At 39.2% G+C, this 20,842-nt stretch overlaps 1 protein-coding gene and 1 long non-coding RNA gene across 4 annotated transcripts in view; one reads left to right on the plus strand and one right to left on the minus strand.

The window, feature by feature from the left end:
- The window catches only part of LOC137468309 (uncharacterized), a 405,810-nt gene that overhangs the window by 368,807 nt on the left and 16,161 nt on the right, over nucleotides 1-20,842 (plus strand). Inside the window, exon 7 of the long non-coding RNA XR_010995861.1 lies at nucleotides 16-154. This is a non-coding gene — a long non-coding RNA (uncharacterized lncRNA). The remainder of the gene's footprint in view (nucleotides 1-15; nucleotides 155-20,842) is intronic.
- PHEX (phosphate regulating endopeptidase X-linked) overlaps nucleotides 1-20,842 on the minus strand; it is a 107,055-nt gene that overhangs the window by 64,258 nt on the left and 21,955 nt on the right. For all 3 annotated transcript variants that reach the window (XM_068179878.1, XM_068179879.1, XM_068179875.1), the window contains exons 4-9: nucleotides 8,977-9,063; nucleotides 7,675-7,901; nucleotides 4,475-4,543; nucleotides 3,797-3,913; nucleotides 709-792; nucleotides 250-395 (exon numbers count right to left, since the gene is read on the minus strand). In XM_068179878.1, coding sequence (XP_068035979.1) covers nucleotides 250-395; nucleotides 709-792; nucleotides 3,797-3,913; nucleotides 4,475-4,543; nucleotides 7,675-7,901; nucleotides 8,977-9,063 — 730 coding nt within the window. The remainder of the gene's footprint in view (nucleotides 1-249; nucleotides 396-708; nucleotides 793-3,796; nucleotides 3,914-4,474; nucleotides 4,544-7,674; nucleotides 7,902-8,976; nucleotides 9,064-20,842) is intronic.

Consider the following 20,842-nt stretch of genomic DNA (forward strand, 5'->3'; position numbering starts at 1 on the left):
AACTATGTTCTACAGGTGTAAAGGATTTCACAAGATACAAGACCCTATAAAAGTAAGAGATGGTGAATGCATCTGGAAAGAGCAGCTTTACTGCAACCTGTGTTAACCATAGAAAAAATGTGTTCAAACTGAAAATTCTCCTGCTGTGCACAAGGTAGTATCTAAATCACTCATGAAAAAAAAAATAGAAAAAGCCCAGCATTTGATGTCCCCTTATAAGTGTGAGTGAAACCATCAAAGGATCCTTACTTTTTCCTTTCATTTTCTAGTATCCTGAATAAATCTTTGAAGTACTGGGGAACACGGACAATCACATTTTCTGAAGGACCTATATCTTTAAGCTCAGGATAGAGTTTGGTGTCAATCACCTTCTTGATGTATCCCAGCCAGTCAAACTGCAATGACAAAGAGAAGGCTGGTTAAAGCAGATTATGGAAGTAAGATGATTTATTAACTAAGTTACACCTTTAAAACTAATTATTTCAATGCTTTACTTATTAAAAACTTAGAAACTATTGCACTTTGTCATTACATATGTTTTCAATCCTCATTAAAGTTGGAACTATATTTAAAAGAACATACACTGTAAATGAGAACACACATTCCTAATGATACTTCCTTAACATGCTGTTCTGAACACTAAAGACAGTTTTAATTATACAGGTCATGTATTTAAAAAAAAAAAAAAATCAGTTATCCCCAACCAACCTGTGGAATCATGGCACTAAGCTCTGATATGTTCATTTTATTGTACATCACCTCACTTGTTCGATTTTCATATGGAATCATGATCTGGTGAAGAGAAAAAAAATCACAAAACCATCAAAACAAGGTTTATCTTGCAGGGACTCTTACATCATTACCATCCTTCATAATCCCAGTGCAAAAATATCTCACCACCTGTTTTCCAAGCATTTATGGCATTAGCCTCTGTTTCTGAGAATTGTGTTTAACTAGAAGAAATGGAACATGGTTCCTTTATGTTTAATTTATTACTGGGGAATTTAATGAGCTGCATGTCTTCTTTGGACTTTAGACTGATTAAGCTCTGATGATGCTAAGGAAAAACATGTTAATACATAAGAGATAAAAGTACACCTTGAGCAGTAATACTTATTCATTCCTTCCTATTGAGTAGAAACCAACTTCAGATTTAATAGGTCAAGTCTGAGATAGATTCATCTTCATAACTAGAAGAGCATTCATGTCTTGGATTTGAATGTGTTCTTGCTAGGGCTTTACTCCACCTGGGGGAAGAGCCAGATACACACAAGTTTCTCCTCATTTCACCCCATCATCCTGATTTCCATAGCAGGAAACCTGAGTATATAGGCCAAAAATGAATAAAGCATTCCCCAGCCAGGCCTCTCATCCGGGTGACCAGAGGAGCCGGATCTCAAGTTCCTCTGCAGCGTCCAAGGATTGAGCAAAAGAAATCCTAAATATGAAGCAAGTCCTTTTATAACTGACAAGAAGGACCTGCAGACTCCAAGACATTGTGGAGTGTGGTTCATAATAGTAAAACAAAGAAAGTACAAGATATAGCTCAAAATTTTCTCAGTGTTCAGGAGAAACAAAAATTCCTGATGGCAATTCCAGTCTGCTGTAAGGTAAATCCTATACGACAGGCTGCATGCTGGGCAGTCTAAAGGACAGAGATTGACGCCTGACTAACCAGACAGCTGGCACTTCTCCAATCAAAATTCTCCAGTTAAGTGTTTATGGTTTTAGTATTGCTCAAGCCATAGGGGAAAAAAACTTGCCTTCTTTTCCCTTTCTGCAAATTTCATTTATCTGAAAAATCTTTAAACACTTCTTGAAGCCATTTACTCCCTTCCTCACAAAACTCTCCCTCTTGCTCCAGTGATTCAAACTTAATAAAAATCTTCCTTGTACACAACAAGCTCTCTCAAAGCATGCCGCTCCTTCCTATATCCAAAGTATTCTTGCTGCCTCTTCCTGAGCATAGAAATTCTCCATTACATATGTTTACTTGAAAAAATGCAGAGGAACACAGGATACAATAAAACCTCCAGTGACAAACAGGACTATCTCCATCACAGTAAGATGTTTATATAATCATTATGTTTATTAGGGTTTATGAAACAATCCATGTCCATTGACTGATGCCTAATATCTGGACAGATGTTAGGAGGATTATCCTTACTAAAATAACCTGTAAGCAAGCATGGCTTGTTGCATAACACTGTGCATTACTGATGCTGAGGGTTGTTACATGATCCATGTCATCTTACATGGCAGCTTCATTTACATACTTTGTGGATTAATGCTCTGTAAGACACTTGTTAAGCAAAGCATTAGAGCTACCAGAGCTAAGGATACCTCTTCTAATGCCATCACTGATAAACAGAACAAATATGTACTGTTTTTTTAGTGTGTGTGGTCACAAGGAAGTATTTGTGCATTAGTCCATCCATGCTAAGTAGCTGAAAATGAATATTGGGCTTGCCTTAGACGTTTGATAAAATTTCATCCCTTTCAGCAGAGATGGAAACACTGATTGGCTACTCTTGTGGGTGGCCCTCACTTCTGTACAAACACACATTAAGAAGCATCCTGTAGACTGCAAAAGCAGAATCCAGATAAAAGACATCTGCTGCATCACCTGTCCCATGCAGCAGGCTCCTATGCTAACAGGAGACCCGCATTTCACAGGGATAGCTTCTTTCCTTGCCAATATGAAGAAGGAATACTCAGCTCAGCTGGCAGTTCTGCAAACCAGCATCAAGTTTGTACCCTTACTTTTGGTGGTTTCACAACACTGAGGCCAACTCTTCTCTTTAGTTTTAGAAGAGGTTGAAATGATAATGAACTTGCTGCTCCCATGAGTGGGATTCCTGTAGTAGCCACACTGAAACAGAGATCTAGAGAAGCAAAAACACTCCTTCAATCTGCACTAATCCTGTGGCATAAATGAAACTCCTTGCAAAAATGTCACCAAGTAAATGTCAGAACCAAGGACCAAATTTAAATACGCTTAGCTTTACTAAATTCAGTTGATCCCCTAAATTAAAATATCCACTCTGCCAGACTACTCCATGAAAACACTTCAGGAGCTAAGGGTGGTACTGCTGTAAACACCACCTCTCACCACCAAGATCCAATATCCCACCTAAGTCTTGCACTGCTTTTAGACTGTTCCACAGAGAATAAGCCCAGTCTGCTTCTTAAACAACAGAGTAATATATTCTCAACACAGGTGCTTGGCAGGAGCTCAGATTCTACACAGCTTCAAAATTATAGAATCACTTAGGTTGGAAAAGACATGTAAGGTCTTGGGTTATAGCATATTTTTCCAGCTGCCCAGTGAGTACCAGTGAATTGGGGTAGATGCACTTCAGCTGGGATATTGATCTCATCACCTTTTTGGAAGGAAAAGCCATAATTCCTTTAGGACCATCCTCAGGCACTTCCACAGTTTCTAACACATCAACATTCCCTGTATCTCTGCTGCCATATGGATCTCCATCCCCCACCTTCACTGAGATAGCAGACCAAAGGACCTTGCTAATACACCATCCCTTAAACTTTGCCATGCCACCCCCAGGCTTGCCTCTGGTCAGCCTGGCTGACATTACAATTTATAACACCAAGGGTATTTGGCTAATGTTTTTCCCCTGAGAATAAAATTTACAGCTTAACAATTAACTAAGGGAGAAATATTATTCATCCTTTCTTCATCAGGATCTGCCCCTTCTGCTTCTAAAATCTCTTTGCTAATGCTGTTGATACAATGGCTTTTCATTTCGAGAAAGACTTATATTAGATTACCAACCTCCGCTATTTTAACTTCCAGTTTTAGAACTGATTTCATATCAGACTCGGCTCGGGAGGCATTTGCACCCAGAAGCACTGCTGTATCAACCATGAACTGCAAAAAGGCATCTCGGTACTGTAAAGAAAGAGAAAGACTGAAATGACAACAGGATTTGCTCTTGAGCAGAGTTGCAGCAGCAGACCAGAAATGCCCAGCTATAGAAAGGGGTATTTTACTTTCATGCCTTAGGAACCAAGGTTGTGCTTTCCTTACCTTGAATGCCAAGCAACTTAAAAAGGAGAAATAACACTGTAAAAATACCATGCATGACAGAGACAACTGCTGTGGTTCAGGGAGTACAAGTCTCAGGAAATGCAAATGACATTTCTGGATTAGACTGACAAGTTTCAGCTCTTACAAATGGATGAGACAATGTGTAAAAATGTACACCAGTATTTTAGACCAACTAATACAGTAACCACCATGGGACAGAAGTACTTGTATACACGTGCAAGCATTATTTAGGAAACTTTGCAAGAGTATTTGATAGAAGTGTGTTTTCTGCTAGATACTCTGCAAAACTCAAATCCAAACAAAGCACAACCTCTTCTCAGTTTGGAGCTTAACAAAACAAAACTAACAATGAAAAAAATGAGGGGGAAATGGTGGCTCTATTTTTCAGCTGACAATACTTACAGATTTGGCTTCTGTGGTATTTTCTAGATAATCCTCTCGAGATGCCAGAGAGAGGCTTGCTTGATCAAGCTGTTAAAAACAACACAAAGTAACTTTTAACAGCTAAATTCATCAGATTCAAAGAAAAACTGACAAGCAGCTTTGGAAGAGTTCACGTTTTTCTGGCAATTATAGTAGATGTGTGCAAATACCCAACATATAAAACACTGCACCAGTCTGAGTTGGACAGGATTTCAAAACAACAGGAAAATGCTATGCTGCGCTGACAGGTATTAACTAAATCACATTACTGTGGTCTGGGAGCCTCAGATGACCCCTGCAATAGCTAAGCCACCTAAAGAAAAGAATCACAGGTGTGATTTAGGTGTTTAAAACAGCTACATCAGTGAGTAGGAAAAGCAAAAGGACTGGGCCCACAGGATCAAACCACTGGTGCTGATGACTATGCCTGTTTCAGGGGTACAGGAATCAGCTCGGGACCACACCAGTCTAGTGTATGCACCAAATGCCCCTGAGGTGCTGGAGCACAAGAGCTGCTGTCTATCTGGGAGGCATCATCAGGTTTTTGTGACTGAAGCTGAGGTTACACTTTTGAGCTTCACCCTAGACCAGCACTGGGGGCTGTACTCAGTCTTTTGAAGAGATGATCTGAAACTGAAGTGCCAGCCAGGATTGCATGCACAGGATATTGTTATGTCCCCAGTACTTTAGCTAAAGGTGTCTGGTAGTCCAGATGGATCTTTGACCATCACTTATCTTTTCCATCTAAACATAGATCAGATTTTATGGTCTACATTTACCCTAATATTGAAATTAGACCTGAAAGTTTGAGATCTGCATTGAGTGTTTTGAGTAAAATATCTACATGGGAATATTTGCATACTGTTTCAAATTCCTAACCAGGAAAATCTCACTATTCAGCATATATTTTATAATAATTAATGGTAACTGAGATTTCCTAGAACTTTTCAATGTGATCAAGTTAGGTTAGGGTATGGAAGCCAAAGCTGAAAACTTCCATCAACCAGCTTCCAAACTCTGAATAAGATACTGATTGGAGCAGAAACAACTTATTAGATGTTCTAAACATTTTGGTTTGATGCTGCAATTGTTTTTAAGATAAGTCTAGTGACAATAGACTGTATTTATTCATACAATTCATATAAGTCTTATTTAATCTAAATAGGTTAGGTGATTCATATTTCACATTTTCTACATGTGAAAAATAAATAAAACTTGGAATTTTAAGTGAATTAATAAATGTAATCTTTTCCTCTACAAAACAAACCATCCTCAGGAAGTAGTAATTGTGATGCTCAGTGCAATTCTCATTCTTTGAAAAACAGCATCACTTTCTTTTCTCAGCACAATGATGCAAAAAGAATATACTCTTATGCTTTTCGTACATGTGTCTTTGCAATAGTTAACTTCAGATTATTTGGGGAATTTTAATTATGTGACTGCTACATTAAATGCTCATTCAAATTTCCTGGTCTAAAGAATTAGATTTGACAGCACATTAAACCAAGAGAGCATAAATATGAGAAATAAACAAAAAATGTTAACCAACAACTTCAGCATTCATGAAAAAAGAAAAAAGATCATGTTGAATGCTGAACAAAGTTTTATTTGGAGTTTTCACTTCTTTTATGACCCATTGATGATTTTGCAATGCTGAACAAAAATAATTTTGCAATAAAGCCATTTTTACAAGCAGATTGAAATACACTGTGGTACATCTACACCCCAGGGAATTTCTTAAAACATGGACAAAGTAGAGCACTGGCTGATGCATTCTGCAGATCAAGGTCCTAATCAAATTAAATCAGAACACCCTACAGAATAATACGTCATTCATAGCATGTAGTGCTTCAGTTAGATATTTAATTCCTAGGTGCCCCTAAGCATAGTGAGTGAAGGTACTGCTGGTTGTAAATCATTTCCAAGAGACCAGCAGTGAGGGTGTTCCTGCCCAGCCATTTGCTGACAGGTGACTTGAACTGAAATATTATGACAGGAGACACTCAGATAAACATCTCCCTGATTCTACAGCTTCAGTTCTTTTGAGTGAGTCTCCAGCTGAAGAGAACCTGACAGGATCTCAACAGCATTGTAGCAGAATGAAACCTTTAACACAGCAAACTGTTGATCTGCTGTTGATTATTCAGGAAAACGTCCTAGAGATGAAGGAAAGTTACCCTTCAACTTTATGCCAATTAAATGCCTCCATCAAAAGACATATGGAAGAACTGACATCCACTCCAGTACCACCAGAGTCCCTAAATACAATGTATTCTTGGCTACATTCCTACAGCTAGCCAAGATGCCAGCAAAATAAGGATCTTCAATCCTGTTTTTGCAGTGATGAATGCCACTAAAACCTTCTTATTTGTTCCTTCTCTCTTGCCTTCATGAACTATCTTCTTGTAGCCATGGAGGGAGGGTCTGCTCTGGCTTCTCATCTGAAGTTCTTAAACAACAATGCATTTGGCCCAGGCACTCAGCCTTGCCACAGTTATACAATTTTATCTGGAGTTTTGTCAGACTACAGGCAGGCAACATTTCTTGAGTCTTTTTCTTACTAAATTGTTATTTAATGTCATGCATTGTTAACAATTTGGTTATGTTTTGGTCTAAAAGCAATTTCAGGAAAATTTCAATTGGTCCAAAAGCAATTTCAGGTCTAAAAGCATTTCAGGAAAAATGTGAATTCTCTTATTTCACATTCAGAAGCACTTGGGATAAATCTGTGTTGTAAGGTGCTGTATAAGCACCAGATTAAGTGTTTCTATCTCAAGAAAAACAGCTCAAGTTCAAAATATCTGCTACTGATGGACCATTTTTCATCCTCACAGACAAAAAGCAAGCCTTCTTCATGCAAACAATGAGTCATAAACAGCACACAGAATTAGATACTGAGTTCTTATTCTCCTGCACATAGACCCTGGCTATTGGTCTACTGGGACATTTTTATGGGTTTTTTCCATTTGAAAGAAGAAAACCTGTACAGAAATACTTTTCAATAGCATGTGGTTGCTAGTGACTTCTTACATTCCCATAAACAGGCACCTACATACATCTGTAAGCCAGTAGATAACAGCAACAACAATCAAATGTAAACATTTGGTACATAAAGGTGTTTTAAAAAAGAGACCATAAAATAGCATACAAGGTAACCTGTTAGAAATGCTGTACTCTACCTTCAGGATATAGCGATGGGAGATTTTGTCATCGGCAGCCACATACAAACGGATGAAGACAGAGCTGCTGTGTTGGCCACGAAGAGTGGCCAAGGCTTGGACCAAGCTGAACCTCCTTTCTGACCACAGTCCTTCAGGTCCAATATTGGATTCCAACACAGGCCAGCGGAAAGGTGAATGCTTCAGGATACTTAACAGGGGTTTCACATCGGCTTTTTCAATTTTAGCTGAAATGTCAAAATGTGACAACAATTACATTCCAGACAAGTCAAGTCCAGCAGCAGCCACACAAGACAAAGATTTATTGGCATCGATTGATTTCCAGGCAAAGCAATCACAATAGCTGAAACTCAAAGCCTTCGCTCTGCCTGTGAGCACGGCAGCATAGAAGTCCAACCCTGTTTATCTGTATCAAGAAAAAGAGAGGCAAGTCCGAGCCTTTCCAAAAAGGCAAAGGCTGGAATTAGGTAAATAAAAAAAAAAAATTAAAAATAAATAAATAAATAAATAAACCACTCCTTGCTTAGGAACTAGCATAGAAATTTCACTGATTTTAGGGAAATTTCGAGGGTTATTGCTCATAATCAAAGTCAGAGGGGCAATATCTGGGCACCAAGGCTGTAGAGCAGGCTGTCTCACTTGCTGGCAGTCAGATGGGCCATGCTGTAAGAAAACTGTGCAGGAAATAAATCCTGAAAGAGTCAGAAGGACAAAGGGGACTTCCAAGCCTTCTTTCACCTGTGCAGCTGCCTAAGAGTAGTGATATATCCTGAATTAGTGAACATTACCTTACAGGAGCATTTACAAGCTGAGGAAAAGCACTCTGCAAACATGGCTAACTTGCTTGACATGCAGATACCAAAGCTAAAGAATCCAGGGCTGTCTATACCCAGCCCTGGGGTAGAGTTTTGATTAAACAGATTTAGAGAAACGTAGAAAGTGATGAGCAGCAGGCTCTTGAAAATATCAGTATGAGAATTTCATCAGAGGGTTCCTCTGATTTAATAACCCCAGGCACTAACCCCACAATCCTGGGGCACAGTTTAACATCCTTTTGCACAGATAAATATCTCTTCACAGTTCTGACAGACAGAGGTTTCTCTAAAACTGACTTGTGCCTGAATGTACCTCAGTCTCAATTCACAGCTTCAGATGTGTAAAAGACTCTCAACCCCTGCTGAATCCATATCAGCAAAATCCATGCATCTGCACAGAGCTTCACAGAGCTCTGCAGAGAGACAAAAGCCTGCCTTTATAACTGCAGGGAATGCATCTCTGACCTCCTCAAATCAATCTACTTACCCTCATTCATGCAGGATGCATACAGGATCTTGGCCTTCTGTACAGCTTCACTGTCTCGTCTTTTGCTGATGGGTTTCTCTAGCAATGCTGAAAAAACAAATAATTTTTTTCAATATTTTGGAAAACGTAGACACTGCTTGCCTGTTTCAGCATTTGGTATAATCACAGGATTTGTTAAATTAAGTATGAGGCTTCATGTGTACTTTCTTAAGTAGTAGCACAGGCATAATTGTAACTTTTTCAGTCCCCAACAGAGAAGGATTTTTTATTTGTTTGTTTTAAAGAGAACTGATATAAAGCTAAATGATACCTGCAGCTTGCTACTCATCCTCACAACCAGCTACCCTCAGCAAACTGAGGTGACAGGCAGTCGTGGGGTGAGGGTGGGGAGCAACACACGGAGCAGGGAGTCAGGAATTTTTTCAAGTGGCTCAGCTTCTGGTGCTGGTACATGATGAAATCAGGACCTAACAGAGAAGGTTACAGGATCCCAGGAGCATGCTGTAAATCAGCCCCGATGCAGCTGCAGATACCAAGTACTGTGGCTAAATGTAGAGGCAGCTGAGCTTCAGAGAGATCTGTCAGCCCAGGTGCTGCACAGCACAAGCACTTCCACGGCCAGGAGAAGCAGGTAACTCTTGAGCACAGCACAGGAACAGAGCTGGCAAACTCTGCTGGACCCTGTCTGGTTTTGCAAGACCCAAGCAGGTCCTGCACAGCCTTACCTTCATGTTACTGGGACCACTGGAAGGAGTGGCTTTGCTGGGAAGTCACTCCTGTGGTGTGCTCAGCCAGAGCTAAAAAGCCTTGAAAAATTCAAGACTCCCTTCCCTGCACCAGAAATACCACCCAGGGCTCTGGGTTTCAAATGAGCAGAGGCAGCACAGTGCAAGTGTGCTGAGAAGCGTGCCCCATACAAAAGGGGGAACAAAGAAAACAAGAGTCCCAGAGGCCTGTGAATGCAGAGAACCACTGAGACTCCATAACACCAGCCATGGCAAGACCAAGCAGCTTCCACAGAGAGCTGGATCACTTCAAAGCAACGTTATTCCTCTGCCAGGACTGGCTGGGGACATGCAGAGTACAGAAGAGGTGGTGGCACTGCCATCCAAAAGCAGCATCCTCCTGCAAACAATGGAGGCTGCTCACTCTCCAGCCCTGCTCTTTCCACCCTGCAATGCCTCCTCTCCAGGGAGGCAAAAGGTGGGTGTGACTGCTCAGTTCTTCAGCTGAGAACAGCCTGGGTTTGCACAGCTTCTCTCAGTATTAGAAGCTCACTGCTTGGGGCAGGTTCTTAAGGCACTTATTTCCCAAAATTTCCCTAGCTCCCTGAGGAACCAGCCATACTGCACCTCTTAGATATTCCCCACCTGAGCTCATGTGAGCACTCAGGGGACCATAATGCAGACCTCAAACTGTTCATTACTTTTTTACTCAAGGAATACCATAGTAATGAGCAATGCCCTCCAATCCTTTTTCTCTCCCTCTGACCCCTTTTCTCCTTAAACAAACAAATAAAAAGCCCTATTGCCCAATTCTTTTGCTTAGACACTTTAGAGATTTAATGACATTATTCCCTCTTAGTTATGAATAAGCTTTTTCCATTAAAATACTTGTGGAGAGGATAGCTTTGGTTTCAAATCCTCAAATATTTCCCAATTTCTTAAACACAATATAATGCAAATCATCTATATATGTGTTCAGTGTGTACAATTCATAGCAGCATAATCAGACCTGTTCACATTTTTAAAATGGCATTTTGAAAGAAATGATAAATGAATCCTTCATAAAACTAAGGATGAAAAACTACCCTCTCATTAAAGCCATTACAATAATTTCTGTCTTTGCCAGTGAGCTGTACAACCATGAAATTTTGAAGCTAATAAAATCCAATGGCTAAAGCTCAAGAGAGAAACAGATTATACGAGCCACTAAAATCAACTCTAGAGATTCAACTGCATCAAATTGTGTTAAAATCAGACCTGGTATTTTCATCAAACCATTTCATTAATGTGACATCTACCCCATCTCACTACTGCAAAGAGCGAGGTGGGGTAGATGTTGCCAACTTGTTCAGAATTCTTTTATGAAGACAATTCTCAGTTCTTATAACATAAAATCCAGTGATCAAATAGGAAAGACTCAATAAGTGCTTGAATCCTGTGGACACTGAAATAGGGGGTGTGATCCATGGACGGTCTGTGGAGGTTTCCCAGCATTAACCTCAAGTTTTCAGAAAGATTTAGAAGCTCAAACCTGGAGCTCTGCTCACACCCACATGATTTCTACATTAGCTAGTATAAAATCAAAACATAAGATTTAGAAATTTACTTCTTATTTAGCTCACAAATACATATGGATTTTATGTGTCCTTGAGTATTTAAATTCTTACAGATGAATAGCAAGAAAAGGCAAGAATAGGAAGAAAAGGCAAGAAGCACAGCATACTGATCAAAGATATATGTAATCAATTAGTCTGTCTAGAAATTGCTTATTCATGTAAAGAAAGTCACTACTGTGATTGAAATCTATGTAGGCCCATCAAGCTCTCTTTAAATTAGCAATATTGGGTCCTGTGAGCAGCCTGGCCATAGCTGCAGGCTCTGACAAACCCATTCCATACAGAGCATATCTGTTTGTGTGGGTCTATGCATGCTGCTCTCTACGGGGCAGCCTTTGGGAGGGCAGCAGCTCAGTCTGCTCTCCCAGGGCTCTGCAAGCTGAACAAACCTGCCCCAAGGCCATCCCCCTCTCTCTGAGCAGTGCTTCACCTCCTGACACATGACATGGATTTCAGGCTCTCATCTACAGTAAGGGAAATGCCAGCCAGTGACATACAGAAAGCAAATTCAGCCTCTCTGAAAAAATTCACCTGAACTATAGCTGTGTGCGAGAATTGTCTTTCCACTTTAAAAAACTGTAATTCTTCAGATATTTTCTGTTTTGACGCCAAAATGTAAGCAAAACCAATGTTGTCTTTCAAGGGATAGGAAGAGAAAGACCACCAAAGATCAGTTAATGTTGCACCTCATATGAAACCACAGATTTGCTGTTAAGTTCTTTACTTTGTGTTTCCAAGGTCCAACTCTCATGCCTCACTAAGCAATTGTGTGTATTCATACAAATCCACTGAGAAGTTCAGTCTGATAGGCTTTCCTTAAGCACAGTTTCCTTAAACTTCGACCTAGTTAGGGAGATCAGGGCTACCAACATTTTGACTGAAACAGCTCACTTAGCACTGAGAAGGACATTGAGCTTCTTCTTGGAGCTGTTTTGCTTGCTTGCTTTCCATTTTCTTGTTTCAAATGAAAAGTTCTAATTCGTTAAAGCAATCTTCCATTTTAGGACACCAATTTTTTACCTCTAAAGATGAATTGTTAGGAATAAATAGTTTTGATCAGATTAGGAAATACACATCATTCCAACAAAATCTGCAGAGGTTAAAAAGAAACCACAATCTAAGCCGATTTCCACACACCTGAAAAAGCACAGAATTGTTATTAATATCAACAAAAATTTAACAATTTATTGCTGCTACTGAGTTATACCACTAGCCTACCTGCAAAGCACAATATCATAGCCAAAAATCACCAGGACAAACTAAGTGAACCAGCATAGCTTAAGCCAGTTGAATGTACAGTTTGGATCACATTTCCTTAGCCAAATAACAAGGATATGTTTGAATAGCTTTTTTAGCAAAACAGTTATTTTTCAATTACATCTTTCACTTTCTTCATTTTTAAATTATTTCCAAAGTCATTTTCTTTGGGATAAAAAAAGATCTTTGCCTCTATCACTGACCTCAGCACCTCATTGTTCGTGTTTCCATATGCACAGGATGCCCAAATGCAAGACTTATGTCTCCCTTCACATAAAACTTAGTTATGGCAAGTGTCAACACCTATTAGCAATTGCACTCCACAGTGCTGTAATAACATAACTCATGTCACTAAGCAGCTACCACTTTCACAGTCAGAAACTGGCTAAAGGTGTTCACAATATCCTAAACTTCCTGAGGTTGCAAATGGCTTCATCATTCACTTCCTTGTATAAAGGAGATGAGGGTGTAGAAGTTCCCATTTCAGTCAAGGGTCTTGACCTTCTGTCATCCCAGGTCAGGCAGGTTTGGATCATTGCACTCCCTGACTCTCATACAAAACACAAAGACTCAGCATCACCAGCAAAAAACCACTCCAGAGCTGGGAGTGATCTCCCTTTGTCCAAACTGGAGATGCTCAGATATACAGTCAAGGAATAAAAGGCACAGCTGCGGGTGGGGAACTGGGAAGGAAGGAAGAGAGTTTATATTGAGTTGACTTCACATAGTTCTTTTCAGGGCAAGAGTGCTAAAAAAGGCCAGCTTCCTGTGGTTCACTACCCTTGAGTAAATAGCAATCATCTGCTTTTAAAAGTGAGAGCAAGGCACATTACAAAGTAAGCTTTGCATGTGTGTTTATTTAACTGCATACTATTCTAAAGCTGCTAAGGATAGTCCTGTGGCTAAGTGTTACCTTTAATTTTACTTTCCATTTCCAGCCCATGTTGATTTTCCAGTCCACTGTCTTGCACAGCTTCACTTTGGTTTTCTACCATCATATTTTATTTATGGCACCATGAAATCCTGTACCTTTCCTTCTTCTGACTTGGACTGTATGAAAAAGGATTGTAATGCCAGATTTGCAGAGAAAAGAAACATGCACACCTTTCCTTCAGATTAGAAATACTGATTCAATTTATCAGGGTCCTGATCAGATTATATACCCTATCAGACAGTTTTCTATATATATTGTTGTGTTGAAATCCTGAGAAATACTGTGTTATTCATGAGGTTTATTTCCTATTCTAGTGAGAAAAATAAAAGTTTTCTCTGCACTTTGCAACCCTAAATATAGAGAAATATCTAGTTGGTAAAGACAGAGCATTTTTCCATTTGTTTTTGTCCTTATCCTTTTACAAACATTTGCTCTGTGTGGAAAATGCAAGCTCAAGTGTTTGCACAGTGGTATCTGACAATGATCTGACATATATTATAATGCTTTATATCTTGAAGAAAAAGAACTCCATGTGCAAACATCCCCCAGGGAATATGCTTGGACTGTAAAAAACCCAAAAATTATACAAGAACCCCAAGGGACATCCTATTTCCTGGAAAGCTGTAACCCTGGAGGAGTGAAAAGCTAGAAGCAGACAAATAATTCAGTGTGAGCTCCCAGGGCAATGCTATAACAGACAGGAGTCTTGGATTGCAAAACCAGAGAAGTATCAAAGTGGGGAGATGATCTTAGTATGTACACAGGCTGGTGAGACAGACTGGAACACAGCCTGCCCTTTGGCTGTCTGAATTGTAAAAACAATGTTGGACAGTTGGACAGAGGGCAGAAAATATCAAAACAATTGGGTTCTTTCCTTGGAGGGTGTTGCTTGAGAAATAGAAGGGAGGGACAAAAAAAGCATGCAATGAAGGAACATGATTTTTCTCACAAGAGATGTGAAAGGGTGATGGAATCATCCAAGAAAATGCTTGATGCCAGAGAGATCTTTAGTCTATGGCAAAAAGGCACAAAGAAAGCCAACGGTTGGACGATGAAGACAAATTCAACAGCAACAGTGATTAACCACTGGAACCAGCAACCAGAAGAGATAGTAGCTTCTCTGCCCCTTAATATTTTCAAGACCTCATGCTTTTTTGGGAGATAAACTTTACCCCAAAGTCAATCATATTTTATCCCAGTGCAAGCTACTGAGCTGCATTACATGGGTAATGTAATTGTCTGTGACACAAAAAAGGTCATAGGAAATAATCTAGTGGTTACTCCTGCAATTTCACTCTATACATTTAGAATACAGGTCTCAAAGCACTCTTAGGCATGTCAGAGCAAGGAGACATAGCCATTATCCATTGTTGCAGATAAAGAAAGTGAGCCACAGATTGCTCCTTATCTAACTAATGTCACTATTCCTAGTGACTGGAATAGTGCTCCTTTATGAGCATAAAGCTTGCTGAACTTGATCCACACACTCAAAGAGCTTGATCCTTTAGAGACAGTGAATACCCCTCAGCCCTTTTAATTTCAGAGACAGTGGGAGCTGCTTGGCATTGCCCAGATGATGCTCAGTACTAAACTGAAAGCAGCTCGTCATGCATTCTTTTTGGGATCAGACTCAGAAAGCAGTCCAAGGGCCTACACATTCAACAGGTTTATTTGTAAATACCCAATGACAGAGAATTTCTCTTTCAATACTTGTGCAATAAAGACTCTGCTAGTCACCCTGCCCTCACTGTGCTCTACAGCTATATGAACTGAGTTACTTAACTGATGAGAAGAATAATTAAAAGAGCTGTTCCCATCTCCAGCTATCAGTGACAGCCTTTGTTTCCTCCCTAAGTCAGCACTATTATGTGCTACCTCTGTGAAAAAACAAAACCCAAGTTATCTTTTGAAAAACTGCAGATGGTCCTCTGATGCCAACAGCAGGTTCTTTTAGGGATGTTCTGTGAGAAATTACCTCTTAAATGCAGAGAAAGACCTTCTCAAACCTTGGTTGGAGTTTAGCAATCAAACCAAACACACAACCCATGAGTGCAGAATGTCATTCTTTGAGGTCTCTGAACTATAAGATAATTATGATTAATCTACTCCTCCTTAAAAATGTCTAACTCTTAATTCCCATATTTTCTTCACACTTGAGAGGTATGGCAAAAGAGTTCCTGAAAAGTAACCTCTAAAACCAAAGTATCCAACTGCACCTGTGCCACTGGGGTTGTTTAGCTCTCCAACTGTAGCATGAAGGCATTGCTCCCTCTTCGAGCTCTCGGCACTCTGGATTTCAGAAGTCAAGGTCAGTATGGTTCACAGAGCAAAGATTTGGCCAGGATGCCAAAGGGCACACAAAGAACTTTGAAACCACACTGCTATTACAGACATCACAGCTAGACAAATGTACAGTCTGAAGAAACATGAGCTTACACATTCCAAGAGTGATCATTTCGGAATGGTTTGGGGCCAGCTGACATTCATTTAGAGTATCTGGTTTCCAATTCCTCTTTTTCAGAGTTCAAAGTGAAGGAGAGCTGGCAGTGGTAAGTATCATTGTGCCTACGAGGGGCACAATGTCCTACCCCATAATAAAAGCATGGCCACAGCATATAAAATTAAACACAAGACTGCTGAGATCATTCGACCAATGGTAACATTCCTGTCTTGACACATGAAAATAAGAATTTAATTAGACTGCAACATTCCAGATTACAAAATAGTCAAAGAAGAAAATCTGATACATATATTTTTATTCTCATCAGTTTGGAAAAGGGACTTACAGCTGGAATGGGGTCTAGAGGGGAGAGTGAAGCATATTTTATATATATATATATATATATATATATATATGTATGTATGTATGTATGTTCTAAATTGAAGTGATAGACATAATCAACATTTCAAGCTGAACATATTTCTTGGGAACAAGACAAGTATCATCAAGCCAAGATTATTCTTAGAGTTAAATCTGTTCCCTCAGAGCACTCTTTTGAAAAAGACATGGACATCTGCTGTAGGACACAACATTTAATGTTTCAGTATGACTTTATCCCTCTTAGGAGGTTAATAGCACAGGTCAAACTCCCACACAACTGCACCTGCCCAGCTTCCATTTCAAAATTATTTTGCATCTGGAAGCCTTGGAAGAAGAGCAAAGCAAGATCTAGCCTGCCTGGAAAATACCACAGAGACAAATCTCAGTGGAGGTGCAGACTACTGCTTACAGTTCTTGTCTGACACCAGTGCAACCCAACCTCAAATACATAATTTCAAGGCCTCAATACATTCCTTTATGCCTTTAAAACACAAGTTCTGCTGAGAATGTCTCCTGATAGGCAACGTAAGTGTGCAAAATCACTTCTTTCCTCTAGTAGCAATTGATAGCAATATTTGCTTTCTGAGGTTTCCCTAAAGTATGAGCTAACCTAAATTTGTTTTTTGTAAACTGCTAGTTCTGCTAATTGCTCTGCAAAGCTTCTTGCTAGTTCACGTATCTTATGCATAGTCTGGCATGAGAAGTCTGCAGTCCTTGTCCCCACCAGACACTTTATTAGAAGTGAACTGCAAATAATAGGTTTTCAAAAAAAATTTGTTTCCAAGAGTCCAAAATATGAAAATACACTATCTAAAGATAAAATTTTTACTCCCTCACAAATAAACAAGCCAGAAGAGCTATGAAAAATTTTCTCACTACAATAAATAAATTTAAAAATTGCTAACTTGTTATAGACATTAAGGATCTTCTTCCTTTGTGCATCGGTGGCTGGAATGAATTCTCAGTTTCAGAGCACAGGAAGGGAAGCATCCAAGCCTAATGCAGTACGAAATATATTTCATTGCATTTTATAAATACCTATTTTGAGTTTCTGATTAATTATAGTCCATATTTTTCTACTGTTTACTAAATGTATGTATGGGAGAACAAACTAGCATCAAAGGCTTGCAAAAAATCTTTCACCATATGCTTAAAATTATCCTTGCCTAATTAAAGCTTTTTGTTTTGAGTGTCTAAAGTAAAAAAAGTTAGCAAATCAATACACTTTTCTGGAGCTTATAATTCAGTTTTTAATTTTTTCCAAAGCACACCTTATTTCCACTTTCATGCCTTTTGCATTCCCAGTCTTAACCAGCCTTAACCAGAAGTCTTAACCAGCCTTCTACTACTTTCTTACCTTTCTTCTCTCAGTTGCCCATTGTTAATAATCAGATCACCAGAATCATCTTAGTGGAGTACATAAGTGATTGAAATAATCACTCAAAGCAAATTTCATAATGGCAAACCCCTTACTCACACAGGAATATGAAATAATGCAGAGCACTAGCCTCCTCTCAGATTGCCCTACACCTGCTGTATTGTATATTCCCACTTTTTTGGAAGGCAGAACCACCCAGGATGTCAATGGATGGGGTCATTAGTCACTTTGGGAAGGCCTTGTGTTGGCTTACATAGCCTCAGATATGCCTTAGATATTAAATATAAAAGTTTCCATATTTTCAAACCAGTAACTAGTTTGTTTTTGGTTTTTTTTCTTTAATAAAACTACCAGTGTATTGTGCAGCTCCATGAGTTCATTCCTCAGAATGGCCCTTGTGGAGCTGATGCTTTAATCTAGGTCTGCCTTGCTTTGATAAACTGTGTCTCTCTCCTGCCCTTTTTTTATTTTGTGAGCTGAGGGGAGAGGATGGGTTGGTGGTTGGTTGGTGGGGGGGAATTTAGTTTGTATGCTCTTTTTTTTCATTGTTTTGGTTTTTAGGGGATTGGTTGGGGTTTTTTGTTTGTTTGGGGGTTTTGTTTTGCTGGTTTTTCTTAAAAGTATTTAATAATGATCAAGACACCAGTTATCAATTCAGGAAACTATGATTTTTATTTGATGAAATTAATGTCCATCAGCCAATTTCTTGATGGCAGCATTCATCTCATCATGGATGGAGCAGTGACTCTTGAAAATAACAGCCCCTCATTATTAATTTTTCTGATATTTCAATGGAACATTTAAATCCTTATGAATTAATTTTGCACTCACGAGGATGTAATTAATATGAATATGTATTACCACAGGAATTCATTACAATCTTGTAATTAATCAATTCATATAGGTTCTAGTTCCCAGAGAACATAAACCAAGTAAAACAAAAAAATATTCCCAAATAAGAATTTCATTAAAGGATTCTCTCTTTAGACAAATAAATCCAACTAATATACTAACATTCTAGGGTTCCCCCTCGCCCCTTGAAAATAAATTCCTTAATTCTTTCCTTAAATATCCATTTTAGCAATATGGAAGTTCTCATGGAAATAGCATTCACACAGCTGTGCTTACATAAATGCTTCCTAATGCTGTTCAGTGCCCTAAAACACAGCACATTTCCCAAATGGAAATGTTGTTTGTTTCTGCATTTTGTAAATCGTCTGAGTTTGTATATCAAAAGATAAGCCCATCATGTGAGTTCCTCCAAAAGTCAACATAACTGTACACAAACTGTGACCAAACCAAAAATTGTTTTATAAGGAGGTGAGAGCCTCTGTTCATAAATTAAATTTCAATAATACATCTTACTCTTTTGAGTAGAATTGCCCTCTTCCCTGCCCTGCCCTTCTGGCCTCCTAGCATTATGCTTTAGGGGATAACACATGTCATTATAATGTTAGGCAAAAGATTTTAAACCACATTACACCAGAAGACTGGAAATTTCTCAATTGTTACAATATAGGTGAAGATCCATACTAAATGGCAGCATTACATTTACTTCATTACAATAATACTTTCAACATGTACTTGTGGAATTTTTTTTTTTTGTCAAAAGGGGAATCATATGTTCTAGATTGCTGTGCCTTCCAGGGCATCAATCTTGATTCTGTAAAATTACCCACCCAAACACAGCCATCAAAAATTTTGAAATTCAGTATCTGCAAGTATGAATGACACATATCATACAAACCCCAGGTTCGCTGTAAATTTAAGGGAAATATGTGCCACATGTGGAACAGGAGTGAGCAGGATGCCCTGCTCTGGCTCTAGCTGAGGGCTCAGAGGAGGATGCCATTCTAGTCTCCACACCAGGCAGATGCTGTGGGAATCCTGCGGCTCAGTTACTGTGCTGCCTTTATACCTCATTTAGGAACCAAAATTGTCTCCTCTCTGTACTCATGGTTTCCCAAAATCACCCATTACAAACACAATTTTCATTCTGAGCAGCCACAACGCCTGGAAAAAGTCCTGGCTTCTCCACTTTTGGCTTAGGTATTTCATTTTACCAAAAAGCTACTAACTTCTTGCCTGGAGAGATTTACCTGACTTGTGCCACTTACGTTTTTTCTTACATTCAGATAAATAAGCCACTATAAGAAAGATCTGGGCCACTGAAAAAGTGTTTGTACCATTGAAAAGAGATCCATTTATTGCAAAAAAGACCAAGAAAAACAGCATGAAGTGCTATTGATTTTTTCTGCCTTCTTGTTATTCGAGAGCAGTTAGCCAGCGATATATTGGAGGCAATACCATAAATATCCTCTTTTATTTTAATTGCTGCTGGTATTCTTCCTCATACTTGGACAGCTCTCAAAAAGCTCAAATAACTTTGAAGGAAACAAATCACAAGAGAGAGGTCAGCTAATATGGAAACCTGGGGATGAGTGTCAGCGGCTGCATAACAGATTTCATGGGACACATCCAAATTATCCCAGTGATCTCAGCTGAGCACCAGCTGAATGGTGGGAGATAAAACCCAGCCCTAAAAGAGCCCTGTGGCACAGGGTCCTCTGTGCAGGACAGCAACCACTCAACAGCAACAACAACTGCTCATCCCTCCTGGGATCAGTCTGAAGGGATATCCTATAGTCAAACAGCATCAATTTCCAAAGAGATATTTTTACTTACCGGTTTTACTTATAAACAATTTCTTTTCCAAAGGAAATCATTGCAGATTATCTTGGGAAAAGTTGCCTACGCTGCCAAGATATTTTGTTTGCTGTCTGTCTCATGTTCTTCAGAAACCCACACACCATATCCTCCTAAAAGGCCTCCATTTCTTTCTGTTTACCACATTGGAAATTCCTCATTTTAAACTGACTGACATTCAGAAAACAGCCACACTACAAAGCTTAGCACAGCAAATCAGCCTGAAGTAGGTGTCTCACTTGGCCAGGAACAGTATGGAGACTTAATTTGTAAACCAGTTTTCACAGTAATAAATTAAATTTAAAAGATCTGGAAGACATGTTCACAAATGATTCACATAATTTAAATCAGCTCCTTTGCAGTGCTGAGACTTATGAATGTTTATGGAGTTTTGTTTTGTTGTTTTTATTTTAATTTATTGTTTCCTGC

The sequence above is a fragment of the Anomalospiza imberbis genome, chromosome 2 (assembly GCF_031753505.1).
Source record: "Anomalospiza imberbis isolate Cuckoo-Finch-1a 21T00152 chromosome 2, ASM3175350v1, whole genome shotgun sequence".
Classification (NCBI taxonomy): Eukaryota; Metazoa; Chordata; class Aves; order Passeriformes; family Viduidae; genus Anomalospiza; species Anomalospiza imberbis.